We start from the raw sequence: 25068 nt of genomic DNA, 5'->3' as shown, positions 1-25068 counted from the left end.
GTTATAAATTTGTGTATTAAAAGGGAAACATTATATACTAAAATTGATTAAGCTTGATACTATGCAATACGGTGATAAAATCTATGCCTTTGTGTATGTATAATAAACATATTTGTTACTAAATCATACACGATACATGTGAGACATACTACATATGAGTAAAAGTCATTACAAAGTTGCTTAGATAAGGGATTCATGTAATTTAGTTCTAGTATTATATACTGGAAAGAAGTACACCTAAATAAGTAACTTTCTCTGTCTATAAAATTGCAACTTTTCCTAGTCATAAAGGTTGTGGTGAGGAAGAGAAACAAAAGCCCTGGAATACTCTCTACCAAAAGACAATCAATTAATGCATAATTATGAAAAGTCAAACATTAAGCATTCTAATAGAGAGGCCAACCATTTAAAATATGAACCAGAAAAAGAATTTGTACATTATGCAATTTTAGACAGTTGTCAGAGCATTTTACCCACACAAAAATAATCATGCTTAGAGATTATTTTGGTTTACTTTAGGAAATTTATGTTTCAATTTTTTTCTTGTTATTTCTGAAACAGAGGGCCATGGATAAGGAAGGCTACAATAACAAATAAGTGTTGAATAAATAACAAATAAAACCAATAAGTTTAACCCAATTCTAACTGAGTGAGGACATAATCAGAGGCCAATTTCATGCTCTCATTTCCAATCTGAAGGGACTGGAATAGTTTTATAATTGTGAAGCAAAGTTTAGTTAACTCTCTAAACAGTTTAGTTAACTCTGCAAATATAAATTTAAACTAAATAGAGACATAAGATCTAAAAGGTTACAATCAGCCATTTTATTGATCTTAATTGGCAAATTCATATTACTAAAATACTTAAACCTTCCTATCTCAATCATGATGTATTCTCCAACCACAGAGGTAGACAACAGCAAAAAGAGAAAGCACTATTAGGGAAAGCACGTATGTAGCTAATTTAACACAAAACACTATAATGCATACCTAATGTTTCTAATGCAGATGTGTCTTCTCCAACATATATATCTCCAGGGGATAATTGTAAAGAGGCAATACATTAAAATAAACTCTGATGGAATGATTAAACATGTAGTATGAGTCTTATCTATATTGTTAATGATTTATTTTGAGTATAAAACAATCCTAATAGAATATGATTTAATGTAATGTAAGCAACATCATTTAATATTCGATATAATCATAAATTTTAAACACTTCTATACAAAAAGCTATTTTAGGACTGTACTCTGCATGTAAAGACTTGTTTAAAAGTCCTTCTAAACTGCAGTATAATCTAAAACATATGATTGGAAGGATAAGAGAGTTGTATCAGTTTCTAAGATAACGCCTTTTAGATAATGACATTTTATAGAATGGAAAGAAGTTCAAGTTATAAAGACTATATACTTCAAAACGTTTTTCAACAGAGTATACTTTAATCTCCTGAGTAGAGTTCAGTTTCAATTCCTAGGTCTTAATATCTTCATAGAATTCCAGAAGATGGCGATATTGGTTGATATTGTATAAAAGACTAATGCTCAATTAAAAAAAAAAGAGACTCTTCATATTAATGTGCTGAAATATTTAGTCAGTGAATATTTAATATGCAATTTCACAAAATAATATTTAGATTCTTCTCATATCTTACTTGTAGTCAACATTTAGAAAAATAGAGTAAGAGTACAAACTAATTCACAGACCATAATCCAAGCATCATAATAAATACTTTTGCCATTATTAGTAAATAACATTTCAAAATAAAAGATAAATGAGTATCTCAAGTGTCTCTGCATTTGAGAAATTTAAATTCATACATTACTTTCAAAGTTAATTTGACAAAAAGTATATGTTTATATCCAAAATTAAACTGCAAAGAACCGATAGGAATTTATTTAAAAGTCAGGAGAAACAGACTCAGATGCTGGCAACACTGTCAAAATTCAATCCTTCTTGTTTGTTCTATTTCAAAGGAGCTCAAGGAAACAAAACAGTATTTGAAAACTAGTGACATAAATGGTAGGTGAATGGGACAGAACAAAATCAGGTCTTACCTTTTTTTTACAATTAGTATGACAACTAGGAGGAGGAGGATGAACACCAGAATTCCAGCACTAATTCCTGCTATTTTCACCACTCTGTCTGTCTGCTTGGCTGGGTCTGGAATCACTTCTGGTTCTTCTGTTGCTGCTGCTAAATGAATTTAAAAAAATAAGTTACTGAAAGCAGCTAATTATCATAGAAATGAAAATTAGTCCCAGCCAAAAATTACTACCAAAAGAGAATTTGTTTATTTTATTTGAATATAAATAACCTAGATATATAAATACAAAAGCATGCTGAACTACAGCATAAGAGAGTTAGGGTAGAGATAAGGGGAAAGCCTTCTGAATAGGGATTTTGTCAACACATAAAAATAAAACAAAACCTAGTAAAGACTATCAGAGGGAATGGTGAACTATTTTTCTCCAAATGTCTGTAGAAGTCAGACACAAGATTTTTAGCCTATAATATGGAAAGAGATGGTGTCAGATTTAGGGATTCATTTGTTTGCTGGCTCATTCAGCAAACACTTCTGAACTCAGGCACTTGGTGCTGTGCTTGGCCCTTCACAGTACTTGTCAATAACACTTGCCTGGGACACAAGAGGTTAGGTTAAATAACTAGTGGAGGTGTCAGTTTATGATTTGATATACAAGATTTGAAAGGAATAGCTGGTTTGGAGGAAAAGAAAAAACAAATACATCAAGGAATATTTCACATTCTCTTTAAAAATAAAACCCAGATAATAAACTTGGGAAACAGAACTTTGAAAAGATAAAGTTGTTTTATTATTATTTTAAAAATTCTTCCCCCCCCAAAATTCTTTTTTTTGTCCCAATTTCTTTTTTATTTAATTTCTAGTTAGTTAACATATAGTGTAATATTGGTTTCAGGAGTAGAATTTAGTGGTTCATCACAAGTGTCCCCCCACCCTGCCCGCCATTTTTAAAGTAGGCTCCACGCCCAGCATGGAGCCCAACATAGGCCTTGAACTCACAACGCTGAGATCAAGACCTGAACTGAGACCAAGAGAAGGATGTTTAACTGACTGAGCCACCCAGGTGCCCCACAAAAAGTGCCATCCTCTGCCCACCTCCCTCCAGCAACCCTGTTTGTTCTCTATAGTTAAGACTCTCTTATGGTTTGCTTCCCTCTCTTTTTTCTCCCCTTCCCATATGTTCATCTGTTTTGTTTCTTAAATTCCACATATGAGTGAAATCATATGGTATTTACCTTTCTCTGACTTGGTTTGCTTACATAATACACTCTAGCTCCATCCATGTCATTGCAAATGGCAAGATTTCATTCTTTTTGGTGGCTGAATAATATTCCATTGCATATATATACACACATCTTCTTTATCCATTCATTATACTTCTAACTATCCTTCTTTCTCAAAGTCACCACCATCCCCCACATATACACACAATCAAAAGCATAAACCTTATTAGTCAATTTACAAGTTCCACTAACCCTCTGAAGATATTTTCCTTTTACCTTATTAACCTTGAAGACTGGCAAGAAAAGTATTATTTTACATTTTTCCCCATAGAAAAACTGAGGCATAGAGAGATAAGGATAGATTATAAATTGCTCAAGAAGAGTAACAAAATCTAACACATCTTCTATCTTCTAAAACAGCATTTCTCAATGTTTCCAGATCCATAGTCCCTCCTGTTAAGAATCTGGGTGACAAGAGTATGGGTGACTCCTAGGATTAGGCACATTTGGGAAACTGCCTTAAAGCATCCACCACAGTGTGAGGAGATGGTGGCTGAATGAACAAATGAGCCCCTAAATTTAACCTCATACCTTTCCAATGGATAATTTACAAATTCCTTTTAAAAACTATTGTTCTATATTCAATTCTTTCTTCTTTAGACTCTCTGTCTTGGCTTCCGAACCCCCTCCCCATGCTTTCACTCCAGGTTCTGCATATCTGCACATCTAAATATCTGCTCTACTTTCCCGACCTGCCACAGTTTCTCCCCAAAAGAGACGGACATAAGGTTACTAATTTTTCATTTTTCCAAGTAGGAAATTAAAAATAATGAATATATCTAATATCAGCATCATTTCATAAAATGGCAATTTAAAGTAAAACCAGTAGGAAACATAAGTTTGAAGAAAGTGTTAGAAGAAACAGTTTACTTTATAAAACAATTCACTATAACTGTCTTAATTTATCTTATTTCAATTGGATAGGACAAAACTTCCCCATGGGTCTGTATTTGGTAACTGTTATTCTCAAGTAGGAAGAGCAAGCCTTCAGCTTGTTTCTTCTGGTAAGCAAGGGAGTTTTCCTTTCTGACATGACACTTTCCATATATCTAGGCTTCAGGAAATTTCCAATCTCATTAATTATGAATAGAGGTAGTTCAATGTTTACCACATTTCAAACTATACATTATAGTTCAGTTCATCAAAGCATGTATTAAACATATTGGAGATCTCTTCTTTCCCAAGAACAATTTTAGAAATACATACACATCAGTGTGTATGAAAACATGTGGAATATATTTCAAAGTTGGATATAAAGCTAAAGAGAATATACGTTGTTTGTAATTCTCAATTGGATTGGTTTAAAGAGTTCCTGCTTCAAATACGGAGACAGAATGTTTGATGTAGAAATCCCTAGAAAAAACTTAGTGGCATGCAACAAATCATCATTATTCATTAATTAATGCTTATTCTCAATAGGTTCTAGGTTATGCTTGGCTTTCCGAGAGTAACAATGATTGCTTTGTGATTTGACGTATCTCACAGAATTAAATGTTTCTGAAACTCATTGAAAGATCAGTTCTTATTCAATGAGGTAAGTATATATTTAATATACATTTTTATTCGACAAAACATATAATTATGAGATACTTTTCTAAAGATATTATGCCATAAGTAGCACGTATCTCCTAAAAATTTTCAGAACTGCTAAGCCCACCAGACAAACTTCAGAATATACACAGGTGCAAATATAAACTCTGATCATGAAGTATGAACAGGCAGTCTTAAAATACTAGCTGGGTTTATAGTCAGAATGGCTAAAATTAACAAGTCAGGAAACAACAAATGTTGGTGAGGATGCAGAGAAAGGGGAACCCTCTTACACTGTTGGTGGGAATGCAAGCTGGTACAGCCACTCTGGAAAACAGTATGGAGGTTCCTCAAAAAGTTGAAAATAGAACTACCCTATGACCCAGCATTTGCACTACTGGGTATTTACCCCAAAGATACAAATGTAGTGACCCGAAGGGGCACATGCACCCCAATGTTTATAGCAGCAATGTCCAAAATAGCCAAGTATGGAAAGAGCCCAGATGTCTATCTACAGATGAATGGATATAGAAGATGTGGTATATATACATATATATGGAATAGTACTCAGCCATAAAAAAAATGAAATCTTGCCATTTGCAACGACATGGCAAATAAGTCAATCAGAGAAAGATAATTATCATGTGGTGATTCCATTCATATGTAGAATTTAAGAAACAAAACAGAGGAACATAGGGGAAAGGAGGGAAAAATAAATCAAGACGAAATCAGAGAGGGAGACAAACCATAAGAGACTCTTAACTCTAGGGAACAAAATGAGGTTTGCTGGAGGGGTGGGAGGTGGGGGATGGGGTAACTGGGGGATGGGCATTAAGGAGGGCACGTGATGTGATGAGAACTGGGTGTTATATAAGACAGATGAATCACTGAACTTTACCTCCAAAACTAATAATACACTCTATGTTAATTAATTGAATTTAAATAAAATTTAAAAAAAGAAAAAATACTAGCTGGGTTTAATAATTAAATAACAAAACTGACATAAAGATGGTGGGTAAATAATTTCAAATTCAGATATTGAAGAATTTTTGTAAGTCTCATTAAATAATATAGATTTGCTGATGAATTAATCTAAACATATTTTCAGAAACAAAAAGCCAAATATAAAAGTCAATTTCTGACCAAAGGCACTGATAATCTTGCAAGTAAGTGTATTCAGGGTATAAAGTAATGAGACTTTTATAACCTATTATGTAAAACAGTGTTACTACTTTAAAGTCATAGTCTATATGTCTTTGTTAAACACTGGACTTCAATTAATTTTTCCCAAATAGTTGAAGAAAAAAACACTAAGTTCATTCATTTGGGTTAAGTAAGGGTGCTTGTCTGTCATGATTACAACTCTTGTGCAGAGCTGTTCATCAAAGCTTCAACATCATTATTAAACTTGAGGACAGAAGGCTAATCAAATTCTCTAGGAACACACGATTTTGTGGCTGTTTTCCCTTGATTGTGAATCCTCCTTGAAGTCTTTAGCTGAGACATTTATTATTATTATTATTACTAATATTTTTTATTAAATGTCCATGTAAATTTATTACTTTAGATACTTTAATCACATATATTTTTCTAAGTTCTTGGCCTACTAGAACCAAGGAACATAAATATCCTATTTAAAACCATTCAAGCTTAGAAGATTCATTAATGGAAACACAGAGTAACCCCTAAGTGAGCATTTTCTATTTTCTTGAAAGAGAGCAGAAAGCTATTATAGTGACTGCACCTTTGAGCCCTGTTTATAATTTATGCACATACACAAAGGCGATGCAGAATACCTCTTTCAGAAATGCTTTCCTTTGACATAAATCTTTACCTTTTTTTATCTGTCAAAGAATATTTAAAGAGTCCCCATTGTTCTGAAGCCAAAGGGAGCATAATTCTTTGGACAGTGAGAAAGAACTAAGGCAGTATTTCCTTTTAATTGAGCAAATTTATGTGTTGCTTTTTTTTTCTTGCAAAATAGTTAAAGTGACCTTATAAATTGTGTCCTTCCTCCTGCTATGTAAAAATAACTTACCTGAAAACTTCAGGTAAAAGATTTAGATTAAAAAAATATACAAATACCACCCAAACACACAAATTTACTTAAATTTAAAAGCTGTGATCATATTCCATTTTCATGATGGATATTAGAGGTGGAAGCCTCTAAGTTCAATATATTAGGTGATCTCATAACAACTTTAGAGACACCATCATCCTGTAAATTTCACAAATTCTCCAGGTATTTCACTAGTGTTTTCTTTCCTTCTCAGTTGTAATTCTGAAAATTGTTTACACTCACTTCCCAATCATTAATTTAAATGCTATACTCAGAGGGAGGAAGATGGCAGAGGAGTAATGGACCTTAGTTTTGTCTGGTCCCTGGCATATTCAGCTAGATAGTTATCAAATCATTCTGAACACCTGTGAACTCAACCACAGATCTAAGAAAAGAATCGCTGCGGCCACTTTTTGCAAGGTAGGAGGTGCAGAGAAGTGAATCTGAGGCGATATATCGGAAGATAAACTGCAGGGGGAGGGAGTCTCCATTAGCCAGCCATTGGAAAGTGATATAGCAGCGGAGCACAATATCAGAACTTTTAGAAGTCTGCTCTGGTGAGGGACGTCCCTGCCTGAAGGGCGCTCAGGTGGCTAGGTGGGGGTGGAACCCTAGGTGGGACAGTGTGGTCTCAGGATCCCTGGGGTCACAGGAAGACTGGGGGTGCCTGGGTGTGGCAGAGTTCCCAGGTATTGGAGCAGGGAAGCCAACTGCAATCAGTGAGCCCAGGAGTGGGCTTTCAGCTCGGGGTTGCCATTAATCATGAACCATGGCATGGTCGGGTGACTGCCCTCTGAGGAGGGGCCCAGTAAGTGGCAGAACTAGGGCAAGACCCCCCTCCCTCCCTGGGAGGAACGGCGCGGGTGCCCGCTGCAGGAGTCTATAGGGTTTGGAGACTCGAAATGGGTCGTGTGCCTGAGGTAAAAATGCTCAGTCACAGGCTGGGTAATCACGGAGTGTGGATGGAGACAAGGGAGACAGGAGTGATTGACTGCTTTTCTGTGAGGGTGCACTGAGGAGTGGGGCCCTGAGGTTTTTGGCTCTGGGGCTGGAGATCAGAGGCCACCATTTTCATTCTTATCCTCTAAAGCAGCATGGGAAGATTTCAGGGAACAAAAGCCACCTACAGCAATCCTGAGAAGATTACTTAGCCTGGCCCCCTGGTAAGGTAAGGGTGGTTTAGTTCTGCCAGGGGCAAAGACACCTGAGAATCAGTGCAACAGGCCCCTCCCCCAGAAAATCAGCAAGAATATCCAGCTAAGACCAAGTTTACTGATCACACAGAACTTCAAAACTCCAGCGCTGGGGAAAACAGTATACAGAATTCATGTTTTTTTCCCTCATGATTCTTTAGTCTTTCACTTTACATTCTATCCTTTCATTGTATTTAATTTTATTTCTGTATATATATAAGTTTTTCTTTCTCTACAATTTTGGGATCTAGTTTTCTAACAGACAGACCAAAATATACCCAGGATCTAGTGTATTACTTTGTTCCATTCACCTGTCTGATTATATTCTCTTTCTTTTGTATTTTTTTATTTTTGGTTTTGGGTCTCTTCTGATTTGTTTCCTGTATATTTCTCTGGGGTCCTTGTTGCTATTTTAGTATTTTGTGCTCTCGTTCATCTTCTTTCTTCTCTGGATACAATGATAAGACAGAAACACTCATCTCAAAAAAGAGAACAAGAGGCAGTACCGACTACCAGGGACCTAATCAATACGGACATTAGTAAGATGTCGGAACTAGAGTTCAGAATAATGATTATAAAGATACTAGCTGGACTTGAAAGAAACATAGAAGACACTAGAGAATCCCTTTCTGGAGAAATAAAAGAACTAAAATCTAATCAGGTCAAAATCAAAAAGACTATTAATGAGATGCAATAAAAAATGGAGGCTCTAACTGCTAGGATAAATGAGGCAGTAGAGAGAATTAGTGATATAGAAGACCAAACGATGGAGAATGAAGAAGCTGAGAAAAGAGAGATAAACAACTACTGGGGAAGAATTCGAGAGATAAGTGATACCATAAAGTGAAACAATATTAGGATAATTGGGATCCCAGAAGAAGAAGAAAGAGAGAGAGGGGCAAAAGGTATATTAAGCAAATTATAGCTGAGAACTTCCCTAGTCTGGGGAAGGAAACAGACATTCAAGTCCAGGAGGCAAAGAGAACCCTTCTCAAAATCAATAAAAATAGGTCAACACCTCGACATATAATAGTGAGGCTTATAAATTTCAGAGAAAATCCTGAAAGCAGCTCGGGACAAGAGGTCCTTAAGCTAGAAGGGTAGAAACATTAGACTGGCAGCAGACCTACCCACAGAGAATTGGCAGGCCATAAAGGACTTGCATATATATTCAGGGTGCTAAATGAGAAAAATATGCAGCCAAGAATACTTTATTCAGCAAGGTTGTCATTCAAAATAGAAGGAGAGATAAAGAGCTTCCAGAACAAACAGAAACTAAAGGAATTCATGAACACTAAACCAGCTCTGCAAGAAATATTAAAGAGTATACTTTAAATGAAGAGAGCCCAAAAGGAACATAGACGAGGAAGGAACAGAAACAGTATACAGAAACAATTACTTTATAGGTAATACAATGGCACTAAATTCATATCTTTCAATAGTTACTCTGAATGTAAATGGGCTAAATGCCCCAATCAAAAGACACAGGGTATCAGATTGGATAAAAAAAAGCAAGATCCATCAATATGCTGTCTACAAGAGACTCATTTTAGATCCAAAGACACCTCCAAACTGAAAGTGAGAGAGTGGAAAACTATTTATCATGCTAATAGACATCAAAAGAAAGCTGGGGTAGCAATCCTTATATCAGATAAATTAGATTTTAAACCAAAGACTGTAATAAAAGATGAGGAAGGACACCATATCATAATTAAAGGGTCGATCCAAGAAGAAGATCTAACAATTGTAAATATTTGTGCCCCTAACATGGGAGCAGCCAATTATCTAAACCAATTAATAACAAATTTAAACACACTGATAATAATATAATACTCGTAGGGGACTTTAACACCCCATTCACTGCAATGGACAGAGCATCTAAGCGGAAGATCAACAAAGAAACACGGGCTTTGAATGACACACTGGACCATATGGACTTCAATAGATATATTCAGAGCATTCCATCCTAAAGCAACAGAATACACATTCTTCTCGAGTGCATATGGAACATTCTCCAGAATAGATCACATCCTGCATCACAAATCGGGTCTCAACCGGTACCAAAAGATTGGGATCAATCCCTGAATATTTTCAGAGCACAATGCTTTGAAACTTGAACTCAATCACAAGGGGAAATATGGAAAGAACTCAAATACATGGAGGCTAAAAAGCATCCTACTAAAGAATGAAATACAAATCAAAACCACAATGAGATACCACCTCACACTGGTCAGAATGGCTAAAATTAACAAGTCAGGAAACAACAAATGTTGGCGAGGATGCAGAGAAAGGGGAACCCTCTTACACTGTTGGTGGGAATGCAAGCTGGTGCAGCCACTCTGGAAAACAGTATGGAGGTTCCTCAAAAAGTTGAAAATAGAGCTACCCTACGACCCAGCGATTGCACTACTGGGTATTTACCCCAAAGGTACAAATGTGATCTGAAGGGGCACCTGTACCCCAATGTTTACAGCAGCAATGTCCACATAGCCAAACTATGGAAAAAGCCCAGATGTCCATCGACAGATGAATGGATAAAGAGGATGTGGTGTGTGTGTGTGTGTGTGTACAGTACAGGATGGAATACTACTCAGCCATCAAAAAAAAAAAATGAAATCTTGCCATTTGCAATGACGTGGATGGAACTAGAGGGTATTATGTTAAGCGAAATAAATCAATCAGAGGAAGACAATTATCATATGATTTCACTCATATGTGGAATTTAAGAAACAAAACAGAGGAGCATAGGGGAAGGGAGGAAAATAATAAATCAAGACGAAATCAGAGAGGGAGACAAACCATAAGAGACTCTTAACTCTAGGAAACAAAATGAGGGTTGCTGGAGGGGAGAGGGGTGGGGGGATGGGGTAACTGGGTGATGGACATTAAGGAGGGCACGTGATGTGATGAGAACTGGGTGTTACATAAGACTGATGAATCAATGAACTTTACTTCTGAAACTAATAATACTCTATATGTTTATTAATTGAATTTAAATTAAAAAATGAGAAAAAAATAAATGCTATAATCAAGCTTATGTCTCACAATGTCACCAAGCCACCATCACCAATGTCGCTAATGACTTACTAGTTACTGAGTTCAACGTACATTTTTCTCATCGTATGTGACCTCTTGATAGCATGCGACATTGCTCTCTCTCCTTTCTTGCTCATCTCCCAGTTTTCTTATGACCTTGGCCTCTCCTTTCCAGATCTCCTTTGTGAGCCCCTCTTTGCTTCCCTTAAAAATAGGTGCTGCTTTGAGTTCCTCGGGGAAGTGGGCCTCTTGACCCTTTCTGGCGTGGTGATTTCATCTACTTCCATCACGTCAGGTGCCATCCACGCTGATTGCTCCCAAATCAATATATCTCTAATGACGGGTCAGGCCTCCAAGCTGAGCTCCTGACCCATGTAGTCATCTGGTTCTTGTTAAATGCCTTCACTTCAATTAAGACAGTTACCTTAGACACAACAAACCCATTCTGAATTCAGTCTCCTCCCCATGCCATTCTCTTCTCCAATGAACCCCCTTTCAGTATATGGCACAACTATCCACACAGGTGTTCAAGCCAAAAACCTGGACAAAATTCTTGAATCTTCCTCTCATTTCCAAGATCAACATATATTTGTCAACCAAACTGGGATGCTTTTGAAAGTCAAAGGGGATACTTTTAATAATTATGATAGGACAAAAGGCAAAAACTGGAGTTGTTCTGGGCAAGCAGGACAGATGACTGATTACTACACTTTTCTTTCTCATACAATTAGTTAGAGCACTACTACTTCCTAAATATCTCTTGTGCCTACTTTTCCCATCTCTGCTGCTAGTACCTTAAGTCAGGTCAACATCATATCTCATCCAGTTTACATAGCAGTCACACATTTTATCTCCCCGACCGCACTCTGCCTGTTCCACATCAACCCACAGTGTAGCACATAGTGTATCTGTGACTTCAACGGTATCATCTCACTCCACTGATGAGAACCTGCCAATGGCTTCCCACTCCTGTTAAGACAAAGCCCATGAAAGCAGGAACCACGTTTATTTTGCTTAGCATTGCATTTCTAGTAGGACCTGGAAAGGAGCAACAGTACAAAAGTACTGGTTGAGTAAGTAAAAGAACAACAGTAAGGCTGCTTATGGTAGATTATACGGACACACAGAAAATCACTTGTCTTCTTAAAAAAACACAAGGATAAAACTAATGATGTAATGTATGGGGATTAACATAACAATAAAAAATTTAAATAAAAAAAAACACAAGGATAGATTTTATCAGATATGCATATCTTGTTTTGGATGTTGGCATATGCTTCTGAATTGTCTCTAGAAATTTCTAACCCCTCTGCTAGCCACTTTACACAAAGTTAACTGTTTCTACCATCTGCCACCGTCTACCACCAAACCAAAGTGTAGGGAAATTCCAGAGTCATGGAAAGTACTAGAAACTTGGTATCAGTAAGGCCCTATTTTAACTCTCAGATCCTTCTTTTATTTGTTGTGTGACAATGAGCAAGTTGGCATCTCTGAGCTAATATTAATCTATAAAATAAAAATGACAGTGGCTATATTAGATAGCTTTTAGGAGTATCAAGTGACATAATGATGGGAAAAGTTCCTATAAAGTGTGGAACACTGGTACTAATAGTAGTAATAGAGGTCCTGCCGCCCTGGCTGGAGATGGCTCAGACATCAGCCCGTTGGGTCCATCACACAAACATTAAAAAATGTGAATAGGGGAACTGACAGTACTAGAAAACAGTTTTTAAAAAATCTTAACAGTCTATTGTATAAATACATAATGGTGAGTTTTGTAAAGTACATGTTACTAATTAAATAGTCTGCCACAGTGGACGTCTTAGCCTTACGGGCATCTTGAAGCTTGCATTATTTAACTCAGTGATTCTTTGAAGTCCTGTTGTTTCATCATGTCATATGATCTTATGAAACCTGTCCAGTCTCAGATGGTTGGCAATAAAAAACCGGGTCTACATGACATCTTGTCATTTTTGATTCTCTAATTTTTTTAAATTTTAAAACCACAGTTTAAGTTTTACATAAAATCCTGAAGAAATGATAGAAATGCTTTTTTAAAAAGCAATAAAATAAGCATCACGTTTTAGGAATGTACTTGAAGGTTAAAAAACATGTTCAATAATTTTTGCTTCACAGCAACTTAATGAAGGTCAAATATTTTACATATGAATTTTTCATTAAGCTTTCCATTCAGTTAAATTTATTCAACTGGGTAAAATATAGCCTTAATGTATTCTCTTACTTCTTAAACACGGTTAAGTCTATCTTCTGAGTTATGTCTGCAGTCTGTCCTTAATTCTCCATTCCATTTTTTCAGTGCCTTACACAAGACCCACCCGTTTTGCCTTTTCACAAAGCCTTTCTGCTTCCCTTATAGGCCTCCTCAGATTTATCCTTCTATTGCCACAAGAATGAGTTTTCTAAAATGCAAATGTGATTAAATGACTTTTTTAACTGCTTCCCATGGAAGAGGAAAGGCAGAAGTTCTGGGTACGACATAGAAAGCCTTTAAAAACTAGGCTCTAATCAACCTTTTCAATCTCATCTACTGACAACTCCTTTAGGCTGTCCCATACCCTAATCATACAAAAGCATCAGCCCTTCCCCAAATACTCCTCCATCTATTTCAGGGTTTGGCAAACTGTGGCCCCCTGGGTTGTATCCAGCAGATTTGGACTGCAACTATTATATGCTAGCAAATATTCAGCTTTACAAGATAATGCTAAATCATGACCCATTTCTATACCCACCAGCAGTGTACGTAAATTCCATTTAAATTATTCGTATTACCAGACTTCATGATTTTTACCAATTTAGTGGTAGAGAATGACATCTAATATGCATTTGATTATTGAAATTCTTTTGAAAAAAAAAGAAATTATCTTTTAAGATACTTATTTGAAATATTTATACCTATTTCTTCTCTGAAATGTGTGGTGCAAAACTTTGGCTCTTTTTTTTTTTTTTTTGTATTTAGTTTTCATCTTTTTCTTATTGATCTATAGAAAATATTTTTTGTAAGGATACTAATCTTTTGTCAGTTATATGTTACACATACCTTCTATTGGGTGGCTTTCCTTTCACTTTATTTATGATAGCCTGATGAATAGTGGTTCTCAATTTTAATAAAGTCATATATATCAATCATTTATTTGAATTCATAAAAACAATCTCTTTCTGTAAAAGTTTTAAAACTATGCATTTCATACTTAATCCTGGATCCATCTGAAATTGCTTTCTGAATATGACATACACTAGGAAGACATTTCAGATCTAACCCCCCACCCCTCCCAAATAAATATCCATAGTTATCTGTGGACAATTTTTGAATTGATCCAATGATCTACAAAACGACTTCTGTCCTATATTCTAATTACATAAATGCATGAATTCAGATTCCAGATTTTCCATTATTTTGTAAGAGGCAATATATTTATTCTGTGCTGATATGATATGGTTTTAATTACCACAGCTTTATAATATGTTAAATGATAGACATGTTCCCATGCCTAGTCCTCTTCTTGAGCATCTTGGCTTGTCTTTACACTTTGCTGTAACTTCTTTGGATTAAAGTTCAGCTGATAAATTATCTTTTCACTTCTGTCAAAGCTGCCATGTAGTCTATCCAAAGAGTTTTTAAAATTCAAACAATTGTGCTTTTTCTTTGTGAAAGTTCCATTTGGTTCTTTGCAAATTGTTCTTTGTTTAGTCAACTCCTAATAGCTTTCTGCTGAACTTTATGATCTGCACTTTGTATCTCTGAGTATTTTATACACAGCTCTTTTGTATTCTGAATGGGACAATCACAATCTCTGTAGTCCTTTGGGGATGTAGATCTGTTGTTTCTGCTAACACTCACAGTGAATTACTTTCAGGAATGCTTGGTGACCTTTGGTTGTGAGTTAATTGCTTTATGTTAGTCTGTGGGAATCCTGCAGGCCTAAATTGATCATGCTTTCATCTACAAAAGAGCCTGCATCACCTTCTGCCAGTAACCATGAGGTACCCCAGGAGTCAGACCACCTCTGCACTCCTCAAGAGTATCAGCTCTATATGAGAGTTCCAGGCTAGGCAACCCTCTTATTACCAGCCTAAGCACCTGAGTTTCAAGGACAATATAGCTTCAGCATCCCTTCAGGGACTACCAACTCTTCCTTCTGCCTATTGTTCACTATTTTTACCTCCATTCATCTACTTTTTCTCGGGGTGGGGGAGAGGCAGAATAGTGAGTCCTTAGAGACCTCCCCTAGGTACTGCGAGCCTGGTAACGTACCTAAAGGCGTGTCCAATCTGGGTAGGATTGCTCTGCAGACATCCTCAGAGCACCTAATCTGCCAGGTTCCCAAAAATGGAAGTCAGATCATGGGATTTTATGTTTTTATTTTAGAGCTCATTCAAGATCTTAATCCTTAACTACTCTCTCATCTCTAAAACAACAGTTAATTATTTGCCCACAACCCACACGTAAAATTGGGTTGCCAATATTTTTCAATAAATCTGCAATATATGCTAGATTATAAGCTAATTGAGGGCAGACATAATCTCCTTCATCTCTTATGTCCAATGATGCACAGTGACCAACAGTTTAGTTTAACGAATGAACAACAAAAAATGTTCATTGTTTGTCAAAGAGTACCACCTACATAAAAGCATGTATCCTATAGCATAAAAGCACGTTTAAAGTGTTAACATTTTTGAAACAAATACATTACCGCTAAGGTGAAATGAATTAATTTATGAAATCTATAATCGTGCTTAAAAAAAAAAACAGTTCTACATAGCAGAAATTGCTAAGGAACTTCAACATCTGGAAAAGATACTGATAAGGAGCACTCTAATCAGGTGGCATTAAATATTTTTGTTATAACAAAACCGCTGATCTGGGTTGGAGTTCCATCTCTGCCACTTACTAGTTTGGGGACCTTACATAAGCTACTTAACCACTGTGTTCCTTCATTTTCTTATTGGTACAAGAGAAATGATAAAGATACATACCTTCTAGGCTGATGGAAAGACTAAACATATTAAAATACATAAAATACTTAGGATAATACCTGGGTACCTAATAAAGCCTCAGTAAGGGTTAGGGTAAAAATAATCAAATTTAGATAAAATCCCCTTTTTCCAAATCTAAATTTCTGAACCATAATTAATATGAGTTCAAATAAACAACAAATGGATAGAAGTCTAATTTCTAAAAATACAGAGGTATTAATGTTAGCATTCATCATTTATCACATATTTGTTGAATACCTCGGGGGTAAAAAGATTGTACTAGGCTAAAAACCAGAAAGATGAACAAATGCTCCTCCTTCAGAGCATGTATAATCTAGAAGCGCAGCCTAGTACTTATATAATCGTACTTAGTAGCAGAATATGGCAAGTACTAAGGAGGCACAAGCAGGACTCTTACACGGGGAGATGAAATCGCATTTAGTTGGTTGACATCCTAAAACGTTTCTTAGAATCATTCAACATCAAAGTCCAACTCTGATTTTTAGATGAAAAACTGAGAGGAAGTACACACCTTTTTCATGGTCATGGTATTAGTTACTGACAATAAAAATACAGCCCATGCTTCCTGACCCCCATCTGGCACTTTCACTTGGGAGCAATGTGGTCAGCGAGCAATTTAGGAATATTTTTTACCACTGTCTTCTCAGAGAGAAAGATGCCAGAGAGGTATCACCCTCAATCACTACTTAACAAAAAGAAACAAAGTTGGAGAGACAGAAATACAAATAAATTGGTAGTTAGATCAAACTTTTCCTATAAAAATGCGGACATGGGTAGGTGGATGGATGGATGGAATCTGGGAGTGTTCTTAGAGGAAGTTATAAGGGCTTTTTAAAAAAAGAAAATATAAACTCCATGACCCATCTCAAATCCATGAAGAAGGCATGGGTTTCGTTCCTTTCACCAATAAATAAATTATTTCTTGTTCCTGGCATGTTCCCCATCCGTTTCTAGGCTCTGAATAATCGTCACTGAATAAGACAGAGAATATCTCTGCTCTTATGCAGTTTGCATCCTTGTGTTGTGAAGCAGATGATACATAAGTAAACAAGCACCTGACAGTAAGAAGTTCTGTGCCAAAAATTAAAGTAGGGAATGAGACAGAGCAGCACAGTGACCTCTTCAGGTCTGAAGGTGAGGGAAGACCTCTCTGAAGAAAACATGGAGGTGGATGGTGTGGCTTTTTACTGAGACTACGAAGCCTGCAGCGTATTGATAGCAAATGCTTTGAGTGCCTATGTACTAGGCATTAAAGTGAGTTCAGAAATTATGAAGATGTCTAGTTGATTAAAAAAAAAAAAAGCTTTTTGAAGGTAATAAAGGGGTAATAAAGGAGATCAGAGAATAACAGTAGAGTAGTAAGGGGCCCTGGCTGGTTCACTTGGTAGAGCATGCGACTCTTGATCTTGGGGTTGTGAGTTCAAGCCCCATGTGGGGTGTAAAGATTACTTTAAATAAAAAACACAATAAAGCAGTAAAAATTAACTTGGGGAAGTAAAAAAAAAAAAAAAAAGACAAATAATAGAATGCCATAACCCTGGCCCACATTTATACCAAAGGTATAGGAAAGGGAAACTGTAAATGATGAGGAATTAGATTTTCCATATAGTGATTAGTACATGTGGGACATCCAAACAGTAACGACCTATTAAGACTAAAATAGGCTGAGCTGAGGATTACTGAAAAGTCAAAGGAATAAGTTACAACTAATGATGCTGGAGCTCATATCCCCATATGGTGTTTACAGCAAAGTCGTCAATGGGACAACAAAATTTGAACCTTAAAGTAAGATGTTTACAAAATGATAAATATGGGTATCTGGAGATGTTAGGTAAAAAAAAGCTTCATGATGTCAGTGATTTTTTTTTTTTCTCCTATAAACTACAGGATCAGAAAAGTCTCTTCTTCAGGGAAAAATTTGTAATATTAAAATCCAGGCAGTGCATGTAATTAAAAGGCAAATAAATGCACTTGACATTTTTGTTAGCACAGAACTCAGAATGCCAGATCTAGGCCAGTCATCCAAACATGCTATTCAAAGCACAAACTGGAAAAAAATATACGCATTTGAATGTAATATAATTTGAAATATTAGAGAAAGAAATAAAAACCAAACAAAACCTTTAATAGCGCTCACGTTAGAAGGATGTGGTGTGATCTAAAATAAGTATGATTTACCTTTTAACCTATTTATACTTTCCTTATTTGTAAAATGAGGGGTTAAGATTAGCTGCTTTTGGGGCTGCTTTTAGTTATGAATTCTACTTTCATTTTCAGCAGGTCATTTTCCACCAAGGCCTGGATAATTCATTAATCTGGCATATCTCAGGAGAACACACACATGGTTTAAATCATATTAATAGAGGTTGCACTGCAATTTTCACAGGTGTTTATTTACTAAATTAAAGACTGCCTTAATATTGCAGAGGAGCCAGATTAAAAAATGATTTTATTTGAGTTCCAGCTTTTCCAGGATAATTTAGTTTAAAGTCTAAATTATTAATAAATGTTTTAGAATTTGAGATTGGGTTTTTAATCCTAAAATATCTTTTGGCCTTGAGTGAAGAGACAGCAGCCACATTTTTTAAATGGTTCTTGATAGTCTAAAATGATCTGAGCGTGGACTACATTTCACGATTTCCACTAATCAAAACATCTAGCAAACACTTACATCCAAGACACTTTAAACGACTACATTTTTTCTACTTTTAGATAATGAACTTTTTTTTTTTTGAACAGCCAAAGCCCTTCCCTTGTCTAAATAGGTCCCTTTCGGTAAGAAATTTCAATCTGTTCAGTGAAGCCTTTCCCACTCCTTCAATCTCACCTGCCTCTTCTGATATTCCTATGTACTTATCGGTCCTATTTCTTATCTGTGCTTTAAATCATGGTCTAAAAAAGGCAGGCTGGAGTTTTCGGAGGAGCAAGGCTTTTTGAGGTCACCATTCACTGATTATATGGACTTGGGGAAGTTACATAACATCTTTGAATCTCAAGTTGATCTATAAAATGGGCAATAATATTCTTCCATACCTATTCTAAGTATTAAATGAGATAATCTTAAAGAAAGCTCCTAAAGGTTTCCTGTATTTTCCCTAGCTTTCTTCTTCGTGAGCCTACACCAGCACCTACACTCTCGACTACGGCTAGGGATTCGGGAAATATCTGACCTCCTAATTCCTCACTTACGTTAGTGATTTAACCACCAACAATCTGCATGCTGCTCTTTGGGAAACAGTTTCACAGTATAAATGGAAATAGGCTACTTAATCTTTTGCCCATTATTCCAAAAGCTAAGTCATTGGTATAAATTCATTCTCACAAGAAGAATTCCCATCACTGGAGCCTTTAGCTCTCCCATACTCTGAACAGTATCTTTTCCTCCTTCATCCCTGCTTCATCTTCTACTGCAACCAATTTTTAAACTGGGGTTTTTTGCCTTTTTGCCATCCCAACTTTTGGCCCCTTTTCTTCCCTTAAGAGCTAATTCTCAGCAGCCTTCAAACAAGTGGCTTCATTTTCCTTTGACCTTTGGTGTATTTACTTTTTCAATTACCTTCAAACTCACTGAATGTACTGTTCATTTACTTCTCCCACTTACCGCTTTGAATTCCTTACAGCTGGTTTCTAAGCGCCTCACTCCAAATGAGTCCTGCTACCGTCAAGGACTTCTAGCTGATGGAGAGACAGACAAACCTGTATACGTTCTGAAGAGATCTCTGAGGATCTCTGAGATTCTGTCCCCCATCTGTCCTACCAGGTCACACAGGCTGGCTTCCAGTCCTCAGTATTCTCGGGAAGACTTACCTTTCTTGGACAATGCTGATCAATGCTTTTCCATTAGCTTCTGTGTGAACTTGCTCTTTTCCTGGACTTCACTAAGCCTTAGATTTTATGAGCATATTTCTTTTCTAATCCGTCCCCCACACCTAATAGGTTTTCCTATTTGGGGAGTATAGAAAGCCAAGCTTTTTCAAAGAAAATTGTGCTCTTTTACAAAGTTGACACATACTTGGTAGATTAGGTGTGGAATCCTGCCCTCATCTTAACTACTTGACATCACTGCATTAACGAACATGCTCTGACACAGAGATGAAAAACTTGTATTATAAAATCCTATCCTCTACACAATTTTCTGTGTTAAAAATATTGAACTTCTCCTTTCTGTAGTGAATGGAGTAGTGGGATCTGCAGAAGCAAGGAAAAAGAAGAGGCAAGGCAAAGACTGAAATCTGGAAAATCAAGTATAATTTAAGAAAAAGATCTGTAAGATACTCAATACATTAATAATGTCATGTGTTGGGGCACCTGGGTGGCTCAGTCGGTTGAGCATCCCCAACTCTTGGTTTTGGCTCAGGTCATGGTCTCATGCATCATGATATCAAGCCTTGTGTCTGGCTCTGCGCTCAGTGGGGAGTCTGCTTGGAGATTCTCTCCCTCTACCCCTCCTCTGAGCACGCTCTCTCAAATAAATAAATGTCTTTTTTTAATGTCATTTAAAATGACATTTAAAATGACATTTTAAATGTCATATGTGCATATTAACAATTACTCCAAAATTCTTAGCTGCAGACTGATTTCTAACTATGTTGACCAAAAACAAGCTGAAGTTACAAGTGAAGAATCAGGTGAAATCATAGGATCTACTTTTTTTTAAAGTTTTTATTTAAATTCCAGTTAGTGAACATACAGTGTAATATTAGTTTCAGGTGTACAATACAGTGACTCCACACTTCCCTACAACACTCGGTGCTCATCACAGCAAGTTCACTCCTTCATCCCCATCACCTATTTAACCCATCCCCCCCCCCTTTAGCAACAAAATAATTCCTTCACTTTTGCAACAAAATAATTCCTTCAATTCTGCAAGGATAAAGATTAGCCTTTCTTCTAATTCTTTCATTTCCTTTTCTAACCTTTTTTTCATTTCCTCTAGTTTATGTTCACTGTGTTTGTTCGATCACCTTTCCGTCTCATATCATCGATGAGATGTCTCCAAACAGTCTACTTGTGTCTGCAGGACACAGGGCTCCCACAGTCACCTGCACAGCCATGTTACCTCTGTGGTTTCAAGCTGCATTTATAGCGGTGGTGGATGAACTGGCAAAACTCCACCCACCACTATTTCATCAGAAGTGGACCCAAAGTCAGAGAAACTCCATCCAAATTGGCACATGAAGGCTGGCCCTGTCTCTCTCTGATAGCGAAATGAATGGGCATTGACAAAGGGTGTGAATTCTCCTGTGAACAGGCAGGTCTCAGGTGATGAGAACAGAGCCCACTGGTGGTGGTTGTTGTTGTTGTTGTTGTTTTGGTCGATTGTGGACATATTTAACTACTGATGGGCTGTGAGAATGAGTAGGTTTTACTCGATAGTGATGTCAAACCCATGCTGATTGGAGACATATTCTACCCTGGGTTTCAATTGTATTAAAAGAAAAAATATTCTTATCTTTGCAAGGTATCCTTAAACCACAGGGGGATTTAATAAAGGGAACCAACCACAACACAACCTTCCCTGGAAAGGAAACCTCGCTGGAATTAGGTTCCTCTGGTCATGATATTATAACCCACCTCAATTTCACTCCTTACCCTCCTCTAACCCAGAGACCTAGAGAAATGGAACAGCTGGCTGATGACCGAGGGTTCCAATTTGTAACATGAAAGGATCCAAAGTACAACACATTCTTTTGAGGGGACATTTGATGGTTTCTGGAAGGAGTGAGAGTCTGAAGACTCTCAGGTGGCTCTAAGAAAGAAGGAATGGGGAAGGAAGGATGAAGGGATGTCCTTAAAGAAAACCTCTTTTCTTGAGGTCTAAAAAGTGAAGGATACTTCTCACTGGTGGTAAAGGAACTATGATATATTTAAGTCAGCTAAATTCCCTAATGACTGTTCCTTCTTCACATACTTCTATAGTCTTCCTTCAGTATAGAACCCTAGATAACTAGGTTGTTGTTTCAATCATTTGGTCTAGTGGAACAAAATGGGGTGGGTATGAGGCCAGGAAGCGATGGGCCTGATGTGCTTTATTTTCTTGGATTTGGAAAACCATCTGGCTCTCAAAGTGGATCAGCAAATCATGATCTTAGGAATCCTCTTGTTTCCCAGAAACACTCTTTAAGGAAAAAGATAAGATAAATGGTTCCCTGTTCTATGTGCGATACAATAAATATATAAGTTTAGTATCAAGTTTTAAAAAGTGATAATATTTTCAAAGTGTGCAAAACTAAAACTACATTTTAACTAATCTCCGCAAACTACTAGAATTAACCAGAGAATTTACAGGGAATTCTAGGCAGCCCACCACAGTAAGGACAAATATTTTTGGTTGTTCTGCATAGCTAAGTGAAGATAACCACTCTTGGACAGGGACAAAGAGGGTGCCCAGCTATATTAGGGTTCCAATTAAGATTTGAGAGGAAGGTGGACAACCTTTATCTGAGATCAGTGGTCATCACTCTCGAGAATTTGTGGGACCTAAACATGAATGTGGAAACCAGTACCCCTCTTTAGAGAGCACTCGACAACCTCAGATCTCTAGTCCTCCTGCATGTACTAACTTCTGACCTTGAACTTACACTCCTAAAGTCAAATTTTATTCATTAAATCTATCTAGAAGATAGATGCATGGCCTTAGCCCCAATAAATTTTCTCTGTTCTCCTTCAGCTGTAGGCCTGGTGTTGCCACCTTCCTCTTTCTAACTGTAGTAGTTGATTTTGTGTCAATTATGACTGGGCCACAGGTCCCCCAATATATGCTTAAACATTATTTTGGGTGGGTCTGTGAAGATGTTTCCAGAGGAGACTGGTCTTCCCCAATGTAGGTGGACTTCCTCCCATCCCTTGAGGACCTGATGAGAGCAAAAATGCAGAGAGATGTTGAGCTGAGAGATGTAGATGGGTCTCCTGCTGTCCTTGGACTGGGCATCAGTTCTCCTGGTTCACAGGCCTTTGGACTCAGACTAGAACTACACCACTGGCTTCCTGAGTCTCCAGTTTACAAACAATAGGATGTGGAACTTCTCGGCCTCCATAACCGTGTGAACCAATTTTTCATACTAAATCATGATAAATCTCCTTTTGGTTCTGTTTCTCTGGAGAATCCTAATACACTACCCTTCGTATTAACTTCACCACTGAATTGGCCCCCATCATGTGTATATGTTCCATATTTTGCCATGGTTTCCCATTAAAACTCTGCTGGGAAGTATTCTTTTCACAAATATGATAAAAACAAAGAAACAATCACTTTTCATCTAGTCTATTTTAAAACAGAACTATTTGATCTCTTATTTTCACAAATAGAGAACACCTCTAGGGCAATCAGGTAATTCACAGATTTTAGTCTCTGTCCACTCATATTTTTCTTTTCAAAATAGGCATTTAACCTACGCCTGAAGTTCAAAGCTACTTAAATATTCCAAGTCCTAACAGTAACTCAATTCTCTAAGCACGAAACATTTCAACCCATATGAACACACTAAAATAATTCCTTGTAAGCGCTGTGTAAACATCTGGACAAATCTTATCCTATCACATCACCATGTACTTTAGCAACGGAAAGTCTATTCTAAGCACATGACCAGAACTACTTGCACTGTAACAGATGATGTTCTCAATATAAGATTATGTTGCTATGGCATCAGCAAACCATGATCTTATGAATCCTTTTGCTTACCAGGAACATTTTTAATGGAAACAGAAAATATTAATGGTTCTCTATTATGTGTTTGCATTTATAATAAATGTAAATTTAGTATCAACTATGGAAATTCATTTACTAGTTTCTCAGTATATGAAACCAGAACTACATTCTAGCTAATCTGATAGTTCCCAGAATTTACCAGTAGACTCTACAGCATTATCACTATTATTTTTGCAGTTCATTAACATATACTGATAACACAAATATGAGAGAATAATATGTAAACTGCAATATTTACCTTTTCAACTGTAGTGCTAATTTATTTTGCAGTACAATAAGTATATCTTTGACATATGTGGAATAAATTCTATAAAGCTAAAGGAATTTGCCAGTCCTTTTAAATTAGATTATCTACAGCTATTTCCAAATCCCCAACAAACAGTGAAACAGAATTTTTCACTCTGCATGTATGAACTTGGCTGATGACAGAGATTTGCATAAGACATTCTTTCCCTATGAGGCCAAGTTTGGTTTTTCTTCATTAGTTTCTATGAATTCACATTCCAAAGTCTCTGATTCAGACAGACTGTTTTCTCCAACTTTTGTTATATCAAAGTTATTTAAGCTGAACCTCAAAGGAGACAAGGCATTCTTATAAATCTTTTGCTAGGTTTTCTACCATATAGAGGAAGAATATAAACTCATTTAAAAGAAGACAAAAATCAATGGTTTTGTAGATGAGAAAACCCTGGTTCTATCCTTGCTCAAATAAGATACAATGCTGACTAATAGCTACACCTCAGAGAAAAGGTCATAAAATAATTTTCTATCTCTATATTTGCTTCCAATTGCCACCTAACAAATTTACACAAACTTGGTGGCTTACAACACGCATCTATTCTCATAGAGTTCTGGGGACTGGAAGTCCAAAAGCAGGCTCATGGGGCCAGAACCAAGGCACTGACAGGGCTACACTCTCTCCAGAGGATAGGTTTCTTCCTCTGCCTCTCTCACTTACAATGTACATGATTGAATTTAGGGCCCATCCAGTTAATCCAGGACAATCTCCCCATGTCAAGATCTTTAACTTCATCATCACATCTGCAAATATACTTTCCTTATGAGGTAACATTTACAGGTTCCAAGGATTAGGACCTGATATGTTTGGGTGACCCTTATTCATAAAACCTATTTGCTTTCCAATGTGTCTTAATCAGTATTTTTCAACATACATTAAGTAATCAAGAGAATCCCATAGG

At 36.7% G+C, this 25068-nt stretch overlaps 1 protein-coding gene across 10 annotated transcripts in view; it reads right to left on the bottom strand.

Moving 5' to 3' along the window:
- Positions 1-25068, bottom strand: part of PTPRK (protein tyrosine phosphatase receptor type K) — a 550719-nt gene that overhangs the window by 38317 nt on the left and 487334 nt on the right. For 4 of the 10 annotated variants that reach the window (XM_078054760.1, XM_078054757.1, XM_036105501.2 and 1 more), the window contains exon 14: positions 2058-2196. In XM_078054760.1, the coding sequence (XP_077910886.1) occupies positions 2058-2196 (139 nt within the window). Of the gene's footprint in view, positions 1-990; positions 1033-2057; positions 2197-25068 lie in introns of all 10 variants that reach the window. The other 6 variants (XM_036105511.2, XM_078054759.1, XM_036105495.2 and 3 more) reach the window with 3 other exon arrangements.

Source organism: Halichoerus grypus, chromosome 9 (genome assembly GCF_964656455.1).
Source record: "Halichoerus grypus chromosome 9, mHalGry1.hap1.1, whole genome shotgun sequence".
Lineage (NCBI taxonomy): Eukaryota > Metazoa > Chordata > Mammalia > Carnivora > Phocidae > Halichoerus > Halichoerus grypus.
Note: the sequence above shows the minus strand (reverse complement) of the source record. Positions and strands in the feature narration are given on the sequence as shown.